The sequence below is a fragment of the Cajanus cajan genome, chromosome 4 (assembly GCF_000230855.2).
Source record: "Cajanus cajan strain Asha chromosome 4, NIPB_CcT2T_4, whole genome shotgun sequence".
NCBI lineage: Eukaryota > Viridiplantae > Streptophyta > Magnoliopsida > Fabales > Fabaceae > Cajanus > Cajanus cajan.
In genome coordinates, this window is record NC_138520.1 from 73,884,415 (window position 1) to 73,903,901 (window position 19,487).

The 19,487-nt window shown below is 31.2% G+C and overlaps 1 protein-coding gene across 1 annotated transcript; it reads right to left on the reverse strand.

Moving 5' to 3' along the window:
• Positions 1 to 9,739: 9,739 nt before the first annotated feature.
• Positions 9,740 to 18,547, reverse strand: LOC109795924 (uncharacterized). The gene is made up of 4 exons (XM_029271202.2): positions 17,475 to 18,547; positions 16,816 to 17,288; positions 15,835 to 16,438; positions 9,740 to 10,376 (listed from the first exon to the last, which is right to left on the reverse strand). Exons 1-4 carry the CDS (start codon positions 17,562 to 17,564, stop codon positions 9,921 to 9,923), a joined length of 1,623 nt encoding a protein of 540 aa, XP_029127035.1. The 5' UTR covers positions 17,565 to 18,547; the 3' UTR covers positions 9,740 to 9,920.
• Positions 18,548 to 19,487: the final 940 nt, after the last annotated feature.

Genomic DNA, 19,487 nt, shown 5'->3' on the forward strand with positions numbered 1-19,487 from the left:
TGAATACCCGTAAACATCCCTAGATACCATCTTTTTTATTAATCCACTCTAACAACAAAAGAATGACAATATAATTAAGGCAAAAAATATTAAAAAAATTCAAGGTAGATATTCACTTTCTTATTTTAGTCTCATCATCTTGATGTTAAAATTACTTGAGCATTATTTGAACACCTTGAACTTGACTCAAATAATACTTTAGAGATTTCATCTAAAAATCCTAGTTAGTCCATCGAATATTACACCTCCTTTGATTGGTGCGACGAAGAATATGTATAAGAATTTTTCGATCTGAAAAGCTGATCGGTGTACTGATATATATCCTTTGAATTGTCTAATATATTTCCCTCACAATTCTACATTTTCTTTTGTTGTTGCTAGAAGCCTAGAATAATGCTACGTACCATTCATCTGACAGAGACGAATAGATATGTTTCTTATTTTAAATTTAATTGACTAATTATTTCTGTTAGTTAAGTTAAGGTACTAGAGGCTGTCGAAAAAAAAAAGTTTTGTAAGGTAGAGATTACATTCTTCGGAAAAATACATTGCTTAAAGAATTTCAAAACGTACGATGATGTCTTCGCCATAAAAAAAATGTCTTACTTTTTTTTATTTTTATTTATCATTAATTAGTTGGGATGAGCAGCTAATGCTATCATCGTCATAAAAGTTTACATGAAGAAAAAGGAATATTGACCAAACAATATGCCTTGAAATTTGGAAAAGACTAAAAATTTGAAATCAATTATGATATATTCACAATTGTATATTATAAATTATACTAATTGTTATATTATTTAATATTTTTCTATTTTTCTTAAAATCTACTTTTGAATTGAAAGTTATTATTATATAAGTTATATTTACAAATCTTATATATTAATATAATCGCTTATTTTATACATAAATATAGTTGTAGTTCTTACGTGTGAATTTTTGTTTCTTTAGACAAGAAAGATAAAAAAGACTAGACCAGGGACTTAATTTAATTAGTAAACAATCCATCAGTTAATTTGTGATAATTTGAAAAGGATGTGATAATTCTTTTTCTCTTCTAATTATATGATGAAAGACAAATCTTTAGGAAAGGGTCAAGTTGTATCTTGAGGGCAAACTGAAAAAAATAAACCCTCAAATGGAATTCAATGACTCTTGAAGGTCTCATCATTCGTGAAGCTAATGACATTAAAGAAATGCTAGTTGGGAGACAATCCAACGAGTAACATTATTCTTCCTTTCTTATTTTTGTCATTTTTAATTTGTTGGTATTTTGATATACTCGCTCAAAGAAAGCTCCGTGGTCGCTTAAGCATGTATATTATGAGAACTCCAATGTCCTTTTTGTGTTCACTCACTTAGATAGATTTAACATTAATTATGGAAAATAAAAAAAGATAGATTTATTTGAAGAACGAAATAAAGATAAAGAACATACTTTTAGGAATTTAAAATAATAAAAAAGATTGAAAAGAAAATTGAAAATTTATTATTCCTCACACATATCATTTCTAATTATTATTCAATTTCAGTAATTATAAGGTTAATAATCAACAAAAGTATTTTAACCCTAATTTCTTATATGGGAAATTCTAAGTTACTTAAGGAAAATATCAATTTCTTGGTGAAGTTTGTTAAACAACATGCATTAAGATTAGAGGTTTAAAAGTCGACTGATAAAATTTATCCTAATTCCTTGGTAATAAATGTTATCAACATTTTATTTAGTTAGTAATTTTAAAATAATTTTTCAAACTATTAAAAACTATAAAATCATGAAGAGGTTGATAAGGTGATAAGTGCTATATAATTTCACTAATTTTATGGTACAATTTGAAGCACTTATATCAACTTCCGTTGACTTGATATCTTGATTTGAAGAAAAAATTATCTCATTTGTAGAAGATTAACTTTGGTCCTTAAATCATGTTTTTAGGTAACTCAGAAGCATTTGGTTGTTATTTTGTAGTTTAGAAAAGAGTTGGGAAACATTGAAAGAAGTTTCAAAAGTGAAGAAATTTTTGGTTAAGTCTTCACACTCAACCTCAGTCTCACATTCAGCCTCAACTTGGCAGAGAGTTAGTATAGCAAGCTCATTCTCCATGCTAAGCCTCAGTCTAACGCTCAGCCTTGGCAGAGAGTCAGTGGAGCAAGCTCTTTTTCCCATGCTAAGCCCTCCTTTTTGAGTTCTAAGTCTCGCGTTAAGCATGGCTACTCACGCTTAGCACCAGAAGTGCTAGCATGTCATTATTGAGATGAGACAAAATGTTTTATGACCTAAAGGGGCGATATTCTAGGACAACCATTAAGGAATCATTCTTGAAGTCTGTGTGGTGGCTGGAGAGTTCTGGAGCCTTTAAGATCAAACTTCCTCCTTTTTTCACCATTTGTAGTGTGCTACATGCCTATGTGTAGCTAAACTCTCCCTTGTTGGGGTTTGATGTAACCTAACCCATTGTCATGTATACTCGCTAAATTATCAATCTCAAATGTTATCTAGTGTTATTACTCTATCTTTTTTATTTAATGCTTGTTATGGTTTAATCTCCCTTAACTTGAACTTGGGATTTTAAAGTGATTGGAAGATACTTATGAACCTTTGAACTAAAATAGAGAAACTAATGGTGCTTATATATAGGAATAGAGTAAATGCCATTAATCTTTCTTAAGCTCTTGATTTGAAAGTTGGTTTCTTGGTTAAACTATTCAAGGAATTGATAAACTAATCTAAGAACTTAGTTCCCAACTTGTAAGGAATTTAGGATTGCCTATATTTGTGAATGGTTGATAAATTCTGAATTATAACTAATTTGAGCTTGTTTGTAAACACGAGAGAAAGGTTTGGTGAAGTCGAACCCCAACATTTATCAGCATTGTGTTAAAAATCAGTTTCTTCACTTTAAGTGTTCGTGGAAATTCCAAAAAGACTTCTCATAACATTTATATTGTTCGCATACACTCTTTCTCGCAACAAATCAAAATTTTCCTTTTTAGTAGTTGAGTTTAGCATAATTATTGGTTATGCCAAGTATTGCGTTAGTCTCTTGGGAGACGATACTCATACTTATGATTAAATTACTTATACAATTTGATACACTTGCCAAGGAGTTAACATCAGGCCACAAAAAACATGGACTAGAGTCAACTACATCAATTCCCAACAACGAATCACTTTATTTACTTAAATCTCTCTAAAATATACAATATGTGGAGTATTTTTCTATGAGTTAATCATTCTTATACTGCTAGTGTAAAGTTTTTTCACACTGGCAACCAATCATATCTTTTAAAGTTGACATGTCACTATTAAAAGATATGATTGGTTGCCAGTGTAAAAAACTTTACACTGGCAGTGTAGGGATGATTAACTCTTTTTCTATTATCTCCAAACCCTATTTTTTTATAAGATTTTAAATGATTTTTTCCAATTGGGCTTATGATGTCCACTCGCTTAAAGCGCTTAGATGGCTTGGTTGAATAAACTCTTCATAGTGGTCCAAGAGTATATTCTAAGTAGCTCACTCGGGGCGCCTAGATGATTCCCTTTGAGCGTATGAAGTCGCTTAAAGCACGCTTTGAGCGAGTGCTTCCAATCACTACAAGGAAAATGATGAATTGCGACGGACAAATTGCGACAGTTATCCTAAAACCGTTGTCGCTTTGATATTGCAACCCTTCACACGACAGTTTCTTCCAACTGTCGCAAAATTTTCCAACATTGCGACGATTTCTCCCAATCGTCGCAAAATTTTTCAACATTGTGACAGTTTCTCTCAAAATTGTCGCAAAATTTTCAAACATTGCGACGGTTAGGAGAAACCGTCGCAAACTTTTGCAACATTGCGACGGTTCCTCCCAATGGTCGCAATCTACAAGACAAAAATTGAAATAAAAATTCACACAAAGTCATGCACACTCCAAAATTATATAATTTTACTTTCAAAAAAATAGAAAAATAAAATCATAATGACATGTAATTACATTTAGAAATGTTAAAAAGGAAAAAATACTTTTATATACTATATTAATTTTATTTCTCTATCTTTTAACTTATTTTAGAATAAAAAAGTTTTATGTTAATCCTAGGAAGCTAAAAATTAAAAAAATATATATATGTTACATTTTTTTATGTGTTAGTGAAATTAATAATACATCTTAATTGTGGATTAAATCGAGAACATTGAAAAACTAATAAATAATTTATGAAATTTATTTTTTTAATGGTTAACTAAATATGAGACATTTGATAAATTAAATTATCTTTTCACAAATATTAACTTAAAAATCACTTCTAGGTTTGAATATAATACACACACACACATAAATTATCTTTTCACAAATATTAACTTAAAAATCACTTCTAGGTTTGAATATAATACACACACACACACAGACACAGACACAGACACAGACACACACGCACGCACGCACGCACGCACGCGCACACACACACACACACACATAACCCCTATTTAATTAGAATCTAAAAGTTAATTTTAGTACAAACTAAATATTATTTTGTTCAAAAATTACGGTGAAATTTGATAAGGTTTAGGATTAAAAATACATTTAATAGTAGATTAGACCAAAAGTAATATTTTTTGTTTGGAAGTATTATATTATTTTAATAAACTTATATTTTATTAACAATTTTATATATATTTTGTTTAATATGAGATATACAATTATCATCAAAAAAATTATATATATATATATATATATATATATATATATATATATATATAGAGAGAGAGAGAGAGAGAGAGAGAGAGAGAGAGAGAGAGAGAGAGAGGAGGAATCAAATGACTCATAAAGTAACTCTTAAGGGGGTGTATTGGATTAAGATTTTAAATGACTTTTTTAGTTAAAAAAAATCTTGCGGATTTTAAAAGACTTTGCAGGATTTTCATGACTTTTAAGATTTTGCAGGATTCTACAAGACTTAAAATCAGGATTTTAATGGATTCTGCAAGACTTTTAAATTAAGATTTTAATGGATTCCGTGGGATTTTGTGGAGTTTTGACATTTGATAAGATTTAAAAAAAATTCATACATTCAAATTTAAAAAGAGTCAAAGACAAAAATAATAAAAAAAAACAATAATGTCTAGATAAATAATAATAATAGTTCTCCATAATATTTTATCCTCTTTTTATATCACTATCAATTGTAACAATTCATCGGAATCTTCCTTGGTCCAAGCTTCATAGTTTTCTTTCTCTTTTCCTTTTTCTTTATTATTTCATTGTGAATCTCCCATTTGAATTACTAAAATAATATATGTTGAAAACTAGTTATATAAATAATTATGGATAAGAGACAAAATCAATAAAATTATATTATTATTTTTAGAAGCACACTAATCATACAAGATCGAATATATCTTGGTTATCCAAATGGATCAAATACCTCAGTCATTATAAAAAAAAACATATAAAAACGGAAATATAAAAACATAAGAATTTTTTATATAAAAAAAATCAGTATATTCGATACTGAGAAAATATTTAGATATATAATTTTTTTTATATAAACGGAAGTATTTAGATATAGAGAATATATATATATATATTATTTTAGTTATATATTATATGATAATTTTTAACGATATTTTTAAATGTAAATTATTCTAACAAATATTTTAAAATATTTCTTTTTTTTTTAAATAAGCTAATGAAGGCATAAATCCTAAACCCTAAAAAATTAGATACTGCAATGTCTTATGTTAATTTCATTTTTTTAAAATATAAAAAAATCTTAATTTCATAATATAAAAATAAAAAGAAAAATTCATAGTAAAAAAAATAAAAAAATTGTTTAGTCATAAAAGGGGGAGGGATAAGAGTAACAAATTCAAGGGAAGGAGACAGTTTATATGCTGAGAGGGTTCTTCCCCAACTAAGATCCATTTTCATCTCATTCTACTCACAGAAACCCTAACAAATTCATCTTATATATATATAATTGTAGAAATTATGATAACAATTTCATCTTTCACCTTTTTCTTTTCTTGACGTGTGTTATAAAAAAAATTACCACTTAAAAATTAAAATTTTAAGCATTTTTTTTCTGTTATATAAAGGAACAAATTCAACTACATAGAATAAAATAAAACAAGTCAATTAAAGAGAACGAACAGAAAAATAGAGCAAGTCAATAATACTATCATTTACATATTAGAGTTTTACAAAATAGGAGAATGGGATGAGAACAGTACTACAAATATTATATATGAACAATGAACAATAGTGTAGTATTATTAGTAGAGAAAAAATGGAGAAGACAGGAGCATAGAAAAAAAAGATGAAAAACTCACTTAAAAATTCTTGAAACACTTGAAAAATCACTTCAAACAATCCTTCAAAATCCGATGGGTTTGGATGAGATTATTTTATGAATCTGGTATTTATAGATAACACTATAAAGTCCTTCAAAATCCCTCTCACACAACAATCCTTTAAAATCCTTATATTTTTGAATACCAATAGATTATTTTTAAGTTGTAAAAAATCTCAAATGAATACCAGTGGATTTTAATGGACTCTTTAAAAAATCTTGAAAATCTAGATTGAATACCACTGGATTGTTTTTAAGTGACATAAAATCCTGATTGAATACCAATGGACTTTTTTACTCAAAAAAAGTCTTTTAAAATCCTACGAAATCCTAAACCAATACACCCCCCTTAATATATAAAGTTACTCCGCTCAATATCTCATGGTGTAAGTTAAATTTTATCGATCCAATTATTAAATTAAAAGTTATTAAATTTTACTAATAATTAATATAGAAAAAATTGATTATAAAATAAAATAAGGATAAATACATTTTTTGAATTTTATATCTTAGATTTAAGATGAATAAATAAATTAAGTTAATTAATAATTTTTTTAAAATGTTAAAATTTAATTTATAAAAATAATATTTTAAAAGAGAAAGGTTATAATAATACCAGTGTAACTTTTACTAAGTATTACACCTCTCAATAACTTTATATTAAATGTGAATTTTATAAATTCAATCGTTAGATTGAAAGTTTTTTACTCTTACATCATATATACAAAATTTTATATTAATTCAAGATGATTTTATACTTCATTCTTGTAAAAAAAAAATTGATGTAATATATACATTTCAAAATATACTAAAATATAAACACTTTGATTACCTTCAAGTTGTTCAATTTTAACAAAGTTTGATATAAATATATAAAGTGATATGAACTTTCAATCCAACGTTTGGATTTACGAAATTCACATTTAATATACGATTATTAAGCGGTGTAATACTTAGTAAAAGTTACACCGGTGTTATTATAACCTTTCTTATTTTAAAATATATAAATTATTATTTAAACTTTTAAATTTATAATAAATAATTTAAATTGTATCATAATATTAATTTTAAATAGAAATAAGTAGATTGTTAATTATAAAAGTAAGTGTATATATATAAATAAAGATTAATTAAATATAATATAATTATAATTAGTAATATAATTATTATATATTTATAACGGTTCGGACACACTGGAATGAGAGGGATCCAAAGATAGTATAAGTATGAGATTGTATAGTTGAGAATGACTTAAATGAATTAATTTGTACTATTTATACTGACAACATGTATCTGCTTTTTTGTAACTTATCTCATCAGAACTTCTCAGTTAAGTGTGCTTGACTTGGAGTAATATAGGGATGGGTGACCTTCTGGGAAGTTTCCCAGAAACTGTGTAAGTAAGGACAAAACATGCTAAAAAGTGAAGTATTGTGAAATAGAATCCTTGAGAAGAATAGTAACCGAATTTGAGACTTTTAAAAAATTTAATAAAATAAAAAATAAATATTTAGGATTGATTTAGAAGCAATTAGTGTGACGGGTGCTGTAAAGGTCGCAATTCCAATTTTGTGACGGTTTGTGCAACAGTTACAGTAACCGTCGCAAAATTTACTCGTGACAGACATGTCAGCGACAGTTGGTAAATCGTCGTAATGGTGTCTTTGTGACAGTTCTAGCCGTCGCAATGTAGGCCATATAACTGTTGCAAAATCGTCATTTTCTTGTAATGAATGTTTAACTTCTTTGATGTTAGCTCCTTCCTACTTGTATCTCAAAACTAAAAAAAAAATATAAAAAATACCCAAAACTAAAAGAACTCTATTAATTAAGGGATAAAATTAGAATACTAATTTTTTTTGGACAAAATCATGACTCCAAAGTATGAAATATGCTAGATAATCACCTAAATTAGGTAAAAAGATATTGACATATTTGTCAATTATAAGTCTTAATCTACTTTTAAATATGTTATTGATAATCTGAAAAATTAAAATAATATTTTAAAATTTACAAGGATTAAAAATAATAATTTTAAATTTAAGAGATAAAAAATAAATCTATCTTAAATTTAAAAAACTAAAAACATATTAGATAAACCTAAAAACAAATACCTAGAAAACTCTAGAAGTATGGTTAAACAATTCACCGAATTTAAGAGCCTATAAATTGGTCACTTCTTGCTGATTGTAAATTAAATTAAACTCCTCCAATCAACTATCTCTTCTATTTCTACATCTTGTATTATCTATCAATTTTAAAAGTTTAACAAAGCAATACTAACTTTTTTTACAAAACTGTGCCTCGGTTCTCCTTGTGTACCTATTTCAAAAATTATACTTTTAATTATTGCTCCTGTATCCTGTTTTAAAATCTGTCGATATTCATTCCCATTGTCTATCGTTATTTCCCAATATATAGTGCTTAATTGTAGGTATAGGTTTAAGGATTACTCTCATGCATAAAAATTAATCTAAGTTCCTATATATTGGTTTCATGTTTTAGGGGGTTACACAAGAGAATCACAAAATTGGTTAAACCATGGTGGAGATTTGTTCCACGGAAGATACTCCTGGAATGGTAAATATTTGCAGTTAAAGAAGAGGATGGATCGCTTGTTTGGAAGCAAAAATTTGGAGAATCTGACAGGTCTAAAAATGATAACTAAGATAATTTTCAGGTTGAACTTGTTCAAAATATGTTACCTAATAAGTTGAATTTGTTCAAAAGAAAGGTTATCCTCAATTTTCAGGATGTTTTTGTGGTATGTGTGGTGTCAAACATTTATTCTTCTCATGCCCACTTGCCCTCAAGATGTAGTATTTATGCATTATACATGTGTCAAATTATGATGTAAATTTTAGAAAAGAAAAAGAAAATTTTAGAAACCTTAAAATATAGTTATGAGTCTCTACAAAAAACTAAAAGAATATAAACTAAGTATAGACTTGAAAAATTTCTACCATCATCCAAATTATACCTCTAAATAGACAAATTACGATTGCATCGTATCTATATTCTTACAAATCAAATAAACTCCTATTATTCACTATTAATTATTATTCAACTATCATATACTATTTCTCGAGATTATTATCCTTCAAACAATAAAACTAATCCTCTTGTGATTATTCCTCTGTTTTTCGATCTATCAATGTGGCTTGGCTTTTCTGTGGTGCTTCCAATTCCGAGGATCATCGTGGACATATCACAGGTATACGGCAAAAAAAGTTTTGGAAGTTTTGTGGCATGTAATTTGTGGAGTCTTTGGTTATAGCATAAAGGTATTATCTTTCATGCAAGCCCCTTTGATTTGATGAATCTGTTAGACTTTCATCTAGAATTTAGAAAATGATAATTTTTAAACAAATGTTTAAAATTCTACAAAATACAAAGAGAGTATACCACAATAATATAGTTTCTGTTTTATTGATCCAATTATATTCTGTACGTGCTTGATAATCACATAATTTTGAAAATACTTATTTTTCAAAAGCTTTTTCAAAAAGCTAATAAAAAATAATTATTTTTTAAAATTACAACTGATTCAAACAGGCATATTGAGTATTAGCCATGTAAATTCTTAGACGACACAGAAACAAAAGAGATAGAATCCACCCGTTAAGCCTAAGCTAAACCCTGCAGAAACATTGTATCCATGACCTACATACATGCACCCATTGCTGATTGACATGCCTCCATAGACACTGGCTCCAGTTTCGTAGGACCATAAAATCTTCCCACTCTTGGCATCAATTGCATATATGTATCCATTTCTATCAGCAGATCCAGCAAAGACAACTTCATTTGCAACACTAACAGGGCCATAGGCAGTGCTGTTAGTGGGGTTAGCTGTGGACCATAGAACCCTGCCATTGCTGGAATCCATTGCCACCCACCCACCAGCTCTTGTAGTGATGTTTGATGGTGCAAGAGTGAAATTTCTTGCCCCTGAATTCGCAATGTTGGTGTAAACCCTCCTTATATCAGTTGCTGCACCCCATATTCCACCTCCTATTAGCCCGTAAGGCCCAGCTCTCTGCAAAAAAAGATAAAGAAATTGAACAAATTTTGTATAGTATCACAAATTCTATGCAATTTTAAGTTGCCAGCACAAATTTATTAATTACGAAGATCATATAATGTTATAAACTTAATTTATGTATCACATATTATGTTTTGTTTGAAAATTGAAATCATTACTCTACAGTACACAGTACACACATAAGCTTAGTTTATCCAGTTTCAGTAGTTGGAATATGAATAAATGTCATCTTATAAAATATATATTACTATATGGTCCATGTGGGAAACTAGGGATGATATATTGTTTAAAAGAAAACAAGTAAATTTGTTGGATAATGTAGATTCAACAAAAGATAAAGTTGGAGTTAGTTGAAGACAAGAAGAAAGTGATTCATTCACTCCGTTGATTCTTGACCTTGTATTTATTGACTTGCCTAAGGTGCTTGGTTAAATAAGTTCGTTGAAGGTGAAAGGATTGTTGGGAAGAAACTTTAAAGGCTAGAAAGAAGTGTTTAAGATTGGAAGAGGTTGGAAGATTTTGAGAGAAAGAAAGACTTGTTGTATTGAATGCTTCTAAACTTTTTGGCTTACATCCAAATGATACAAACATCTCCTATTTATACTAGTGGCACCTCCTTAACCAATGGTTAGGATCTTGCCACCACAACATTCATCTAAGGGCTATAATTCATTCTCTAGAACTTTCTAAAAACATTCCTACAATTCTAAACTTTTCTAAACTTATCTAGAAACATCTTATGGATAAACATCTATAGATATTTTGTACATCATTCTAGAATCTTTTAGATAAGATTTTCTAGAATTCTATTTGGGCCTTTGCTAATATTGGGCTTTTATCTTTTAAGCCCAACATACAAAATCAATTTATATTCCAACACCCCCTCTTAAACTTGATTTTGTACTCCAAGCAAACTTCTCAACTTCATAAAGACTTCTTTCTTCAGCGGTTTGGTGAAGATATCTGCTACCTGATCATGCGTCTTCACATATTCCATTTGCACATCCTTGTTGCTGATGCATTCTCTAATGTAATGGTAACGGGTGTGGATGTGCTTACTTCGATCATGGAAGACTGGGTTTTTTGCTAATGCTATTACCGACTTGTTGTCCACGTAAATCTTTGTTGGCTCCACTTGTGGCAAGCTTAACTCCTTCAATAGGTTGCGTAGCCAACTAGCATGGCAAACGCATGAAGTTGCAGCTACATACTCTGCTTCACATGTTGACAAAGTGACAATAGGCTGCTTCTTGGACATCCAAGTAAAGGCTGTGTCTCCCATGTAGAACACAAATCCACTTGTGTTCTTTCGGTCATCCATATCTCCACTCCAATCGCTGTCACTATATCCAACAAGCTTGTAATTGTTAGAATTTGAGTAGTATAGGCCAAAGCTTGTCGTACCTTTGATAGATCGAAGAATCCTCTTCGCAGTCTTGAGGTGAGTAGTTGTTGGAGCTTCCATGTACCGACTCACGACTCCAACGGCATAGAGAATGTCTGGTCTTGTACAAGTTAAATAGCGCAAACTTCTAACAAGACTTTTATAGAGGGTTGGATCCACCTTTTCTCCCTCTTCATCCTTACTCAACTGGATGCCGCATTCCATAGGAGTGCCAACTGGATTAGCATCATCCAACTTGAACTTCTTGAGGAGGTCTTTAGCATAGCTTTCTTGAGTAATAAAAATTCCTTCGTTTCCTTGCTTTACTTCAATTCCGAGATAATATTCCATAAGCCCCATGTCGGTCATTTCAAACTCCTTGGTCATATCCTTCTTGAATTCCTCAAACATGCTTGGATTGTTCCCTGTAAAGATCAAGTCATCGACATACAAGCATACAATCAAAATATCTTTACCTTGAGCTTTGATATAGAGTGCATGCTCATATGGACACTTGATGAAATTCACTTCTTTGAAGTACTTGTCAATCCGAACATTCCAAGCTCTCGGAGCTTGTTTCAATCCATAAAGAGCTTTCTTTAATCTCAAGACTTTATCTTCTTCTCCTTTAACTTCATATCCTTGTGGTTGCTCAATGTAGACTTCTTCTTCAAGAACTCGTCATAGTCAATGCCAGCCCTTTGACTGTAGCCCTTTGCTACCAATCTTGCTTTGTATCTCTAAACTTCTCCTTTGGAGTCCTTCTTTGCTTTGTAGACCCACTTGACACCAATTGCTGTGTGTTCTTTTGGAAGCGAGACTAGCTCCCAAGTATCATTCTTCTTTATTGCCTCGATCTCTTCATCCATTGCATTTCTCCAACTCTTCTTTCCAATTGTTCTTGGAAGTTCATGGGCTCACAGTCTGCAAATAGACAGAATAAGGTAACATTGTCTAGATTTTCGGTTGCCTCATATATTTCTTGGAGACTTCGAAAACGTGGCATTCTTTCACTTGAGCTTTCATAATCTTGAAGGGTTGTATTTGGTGAAGTGGGTGGAGTAGTAGGTGTCTCTTGCGGTTGTTGTTGTTGTTCCACATCATCTTCTTCAACGCACGGGAAGAAGGTATGATCCTCACAATTTGTCGACCAATCCCATTCTCCTTCTTCATCAAACACTACATTCTGACTGATGATTGTTTTCCTTGAATCAGGATTGTAGAGTTTGTACCCTTTGGAGTTGGCGTCGTAACCAATGAAGATGTATTTTTCACTTTTGTCATCAAGTTTACTTCGTTTCTCATCTGGCACATGCACATGAGCTATGCTTCCAAAGACTCTAAGATGAGAAATACCTGGTTTTCTACCGCTCCATGCTTCTTGTGGTATTTTTCCACTAACGCTTCTTGTTGGAGAGCGGTTGGTTAGATAGACTGCACATGCAACAGCTTCAGCCCAAAACTCCTTTGGAAGTTTTTTACTTTTAAGCATGCTTCTTGCCATCTCCAAGATTGTTCTATTCTTCCTTTCAGCCACTCCGTTTTTTTGAGGCGATCTTGGCACTGTCAATTGTCGTTTAATTCCATTGTCTTCACAATACTTCTGAAACTCTTTTGATGTGAACTCTCCTCCACGATCGGATCTCAAAGCTTTGATCAGAAGGCCACTTTCCTTCTCAACATGGGCTTTAAACTTCTTGAAGTTCTCGAATACTTCTGATTTTTCTTTTAAGAAATATACCCATGTTTTTCTTGAAAAATCATCAATGAAGAGAAGGAAATAATTACTCTTACCAAGTGATCTTGGCTTGATTGGTCCGCACACATCTGTGTGTACGAGTTCTAATGACTTTTGAGCTCTTGAGTCTGACTCCTTTGGAAAAATCAATCGAAATTATTTTCCAAGTAGACATCCTTCACAGACTTGGTTGGGGTGAGTAATACAAGGCAGCCCTCTCACCATTGCCTTCTTGGAGAGCAACTCTAATCCTTTAAAATTAAGATGGCCAAATCGAAGATGCCAAAGCCACGATTGGTCTTTGTAGCACATCTTGAGACATTGTGGGCCATCACTTTGAATGTTGAGCACGAACATTCTATTTCTCGTCATTGGCACCTTTGTAATGAATCTACTTGTGTTATCTCTTATAGAAAGGTTATTATTCTTAAGTTGAATATCATAACCTTTCTCTAAGAGTTGTCCTAAGCTCAAGATGTTGCTCTTCATGCTTGGCACATAATATACGTTGGAAATAAATTGATGTTCTCCATTCTTTAGTCGGATGAGGACATTACCTTTTCCTTCCACCGCCACCTTTGATTCAACTCCAAAAGCCACGTTTCCCTTTACTGATTCGTCAAGCTCTACGAACATGCTTCTTTTCCCACACATATGGTTACTTGCTCCACTGTCAAGGTACCACTGATTATCCTCGCCTTTATCTTGGCCCTTGTAAGCCAATAGCAAGGTACCATCTTCTTGACACCTTTCTTCAGCATAATTGGCTTTCTCTTCGACTTTATTTTTGTTAGGGGCTCTACATTCAGAAGCATAATGTTCAAACTTATTACAATTGTAACACTTGATTCGTGACTTGTCATACCTTGAATTCGGATTTCCTCTCCCACGACCTCTGTTAGAGCTTTCTCCTCTCTGCTTATTATTGTTAGGCCTTCGTCCTTGTCCATGTCCATATGCATGCCCTCGTCCTTGTTCTTGACTATAACTTCGCCTTGATTGGTTGTGTGCATTTTCTTCTTTTCTTGAATCAACATGTGCTTTGAAGACTTGCTCCACGATCTCTTCTTTCTTCTTTTTCTTTTCTTCATAAGCTTGCAACGAACCAAGAAGTTGCTCTATTGACATGGCCTCCAAGTCTTTTGTTTCTTCGGTAATGGTGACAATATGTTCGAACTTTGGATCCAATGATCTAAGAATTTTCTCCATAATTCTTACATCATCTAACTTCTCACCATTTCTTTTTAGGTTATTAGTAACTGTTAAAACTCTCGAAAAGTAATCGGAGACTAGTTCACCTTCCTTCATATGTAAAGCTTCAAACTCTCCTCTCAAAGTTTGAAGACGTACCTTTTTTACTTGATCTGCTCCCTTGTAAGAGATCTTGAGCTTCTCCCATGCTATTCCTTGGTTGTCTTGACTCCGGAAATCTTCTCAAAAGTATCTTCATCTAATCCTTGATAGATTAGACAGAGAGCTTTCTTGTCTCTCTTCCTTGAGTCTCTCAAGCTATCCTTTTGAGCTTGAGAAAGACTCTCTACATTCTCTGGTTCGGTGTGGCCCTTCTCGACCACCTCCCAGACATCATGTGCACCAAGGAGAGCTACCATCCTTAAGCTCCAATTGTCATAGTTGCTCTTGGTGAGCATCAGAACTTGAAAAGGAACTCCAGTATTTGTCATTTCTCTGAAGATCTTATGGCTCTTGATACCACTTTGTTGGGAAGAAACTTTAAAGGCTAGAAGGAAGTGTTTAAGATTGGGAGAGGTTGGAAGATTTTGAGAGAAAGAAAGGCTTGTTGTATTGAATGCTTCTAAACTTTTTGGCTTACATCCAAATGATACAACCATCCCCTATTTATACTAGTGGCACCTCCTTAACCAATGGTTAGGATCTTGCCACCACAACATTCATCTAAGGGTTATAATTCATTCTCTAGAACTTTCTAAAAACATTCCTACAATTCTAAACTTTTCTAAACTTATCTAGAAACATCTTATGGATAAACATCTATAGATATTTTGTACATCATTCTAGAATCTTTTAGATATAATTTTCTAGAATTCTATTTGGGCCTTTGCTAATATTGGGCTTTTATCTTTTAAGCCCAACATACAAAATCAATTTATATTCCAACAAGGATATCATTCGATAACATTTGTTATGAGATTTTCATACTTTTTGAGGCATATCTATGTTTAGGTGTATTTCAAAGCACATTTTTAGTTTTACTGCATAATTTTTTGTATTCTTCGTAGTTAAATGAGTACGTATGATCTAATAAGAATTTTATTTTGTTCTTAAAAAATGATAAAATATATATTACTTACCCTACTCCAAACGAGTTTGCCATTATTACGATCCAAGGCCCATGCAAAGCCACTTTTCTGGACTGCAACAACAATATCTTTCTTGGTTCCATTAACATATATGGTTAACATCATTGGTGCCTCCCCAAAATTAATATCTGGTTCATCAATTTGAGGAGGACAATTAGGAGTTGAAGGAACAATACATTCAGCGAGCCATAGATCGTAACCTCCAAACTGTTCGTACCATATGATCTTCCCAGAACCCATATGAAGGGCCAACATTGAATTGGAGTGGTTGTCTGGTTCAATGCACTCATCTGATTCAGTTGGCGTAGTTTGATTGTTTTGCCTTTCTTGACATTGAAGTATGCGTAGTGGGGCAGAATAGAGGTTTCCAGTGGCAATATAGACATGGTTTCTGTTAACATCAATAGAGGGGCTGCTTCCCCAAATGGCAGCTCCTGCATATTCCCCTCTCATGTTATTGTTATCTGGTAGCATATAGGTCCTCCACAAGATGGCACCAGATAGAACATTAAGCTTTACAAGACTTCCACGAAATGTGCAGCATTCCGCAAGGGGTACAAATTCTTCCAGTGAGGATGTTCCGACATAAAAGTATCTGTGGACCGTTATAGTATGTATACAATGAAAAAGATATTAATTAATTTTTGAATAAAATTTAAATGACTTAATTGCTTCTCTTTTTTTTTTTTTTTTTTTCACTTGTTTTACGATTTTGCAAATTTTACTACTCAATTTTGGAATTGCACAATTTTTCACTTAATTTTGAAATTTTTGCATATTTTTTTATATAACATATTAGTTGAGTATTAACCTGTCATATTGAATATTGATTGCTGATTATTGACTTATTGACTATTGATTGGATCACATCAACATTTATATAACAAATCTGAAATCTATGATGGGAGAATAACACCTAATTTTGTTAACAAGGTGAGGGAAATAAATTTTGTGCTGAAGTATGGTACTGACCCTCCGTAGTATGTTCCAGACATGGTGATGACTGCTGCAGGGTGGTGATCCAAAGTGGTCTTCCATACAAGCTCACCTGTGGTTCTTTTGACAGCAATGACAACACCAGGGCCATAGATTCCAATTATCAGTAAATTCCCTGCAACTGTGGGAGTTGACCTTGAAACTGTCGAATTTACATTGTTAACACGACCAGTTGCATTTAGACCTGTCAATTTCTGCAAGTTCTGCTTCCAAACCAGTGATCCATCGTCTTCTTTAACTGCATAGATGTAACCATTCCAGCTTGGAAAATAAAGGGTACCATCAGAGATTGCTGGTGTTGCAGTGATATCTTTGCCTGCATAGAATTTCCACTTCAAACGGAGGTTCGGGGCTGTTTCGGGGCTGATCTTATACTCTTTGAAAGCGTATCTTCTGTTGAACAAATCTCCACCATGGTTTAACCAGTCTTGTGATTGTTGTACAAGCCCCTGAAGGCAAGAAACCAATAGCAAGTAATTAGATTAATTTTAACAAAAATGATTTTTGAACACTCAAATATCTATTTAGACACTGTGAGAAAGAAATAAAAGAAAGGTATAAGTATAACCGGTGGTACGATGAAATAATAAAAATGATATAAAATAGTTAAAAATTAATGATGAGTATTATCTTACATCAGAACTTGCAGCAAAGATTACTACTGCATGAACACAAAATAACAGTAAAGAAAGTGCTAAGTGCATGCTGTATTTAGGCAGTGCCATGGATATTTGGATCTGGAGATGGTGTGATATAATTGCCCAGATATATATGTAATAATTTTTTAGGGACTTGTTCCAACGACACTCGAGTATGTATAGAAAAGAAAAAGTGAAGTGTGCACGAGTACACTCGGATATTAAAACATTTGACTAAGTTTAATATAATTTTAATTAACTTTTCTCATCTAATTTTTTAGTTTTATTTGTTGTTAATTTTTTTATTATTCAAAAAATTAAAAGAGAAACAAACAACGAACAAAAGAAATGCCAAATGACATCAACAAATAATAAAAACATAAGATGAAGAGTTATTCGTTGTTAATTAAAATTATGTTTGTCGCCCAAAATACTATTCAATATTTTTATGATAAAGATGTAATAAGATGTGATATATTAATTAATTTTCTTAAATTAATAAAAGGAAATGTATAAAATGTTTAAATAAAACTAAAAAACATAAAATTTCTTCAAAAAAAAAATTTAATTAACATTATGTTGTGGATTAAAAAATAATTAAAAAATTGACCTAATTATTTAGGTGACAAAAAAAATGTTAATTTTCTTTTAAAAAAAATACAATTTTATTTATTTATTTTTGTTTATGTTTTTCTATTCTCTCATTCAAACAAAATGTAAAGAATTCCCGAACTATTTTCTTTACAAAGAACAATTCTAATGAGCAGATAGCCATTACCTATTTTACTTAATTTAATTAGACACATTATGTTGTATATGCAAGTCATGTTTATTAATTTATTATTAATAACAACCATTAATGGTTTTAAATAATTTATAGACTCAGTACGCCTATTTTTGGTAACTGAGTTACATTATGTTTATGCAAAAGTCATGGTTATTAATTACAATAATTCATGATATTTTAGTTCTTGATTGACACATTCCTACTAACTCCATTGAGGTCAATACTAAAATTTATTAGTGACTAGAGTAACTAGATCATACCCTAGATAATTTTTTTTTATGCTTAATCATGCCCTAGATATAAGTTACTCCGTACATAACTAAATTGTATTAATCCAATCGTTGAATATTTAGATATTAACTCAACAATGTAAACCAAAATTTAAACAAATCATACATGTATATAGGTATGAATCTTATAATTAATATTTACTTAAAAATATATTATACATTAAATTAAAATTGTTTAACGAAGTATCAACAAGTTTTGGAATTTTATAAAATTTAATAAATTTAATTTATTTAATGAAAAACTTTAATTTTTACAAAAAAATTGGTTTTAGCAAGAATTACTTTAAAATAACTTCATCCCTCATTCTCTGTAAATGCATGGCGTGCAGAGGATTTGGATTGTGTTTGATGTTATTCTTTAACAAGAAATCGAATTCCTACATTTTTCTTTATAGAAAAATTCGCAATAAATTTCTCACAAAAAATTGTATTTTTTTTTAAACAAGGACGATATTATAAAAGAACACAGCACAAGATGCGCCTGAGAAAAATTAAAAATTTACAAATTAAGTTGTATAAAACCATATAGCACCCTCTCTCAAGTAGGAGAAACAAATAATAGCCCCAACCCATGACTTCCTTACACATACCTGACTCTAACCTGAAAAATTACATATGGTATTGCTAAAAAGCCTTTTGGAATAGAAATGGGATGGACAAAAGACATGTCCAAAAATTCTGCATAAACTCCACATCCACAAACTGTTTGATAATATGCATAAATAAAATCTGTCATACCTCCCTCCCCTACAAACATTTTCTCATTATGACATCCCCATGCAAGCTCGGGGATTAAGCACCTAACTCTTACGTTACTCCTTGGTAATAATTAAGTAAGACTCTTTATCACAATAAGTTTGACTTGTTTTCTCTATTTCTCTTACTATTATTGTTTAGAATTTAAGATTTAGGATTTTCAGTGATTTAATCGTA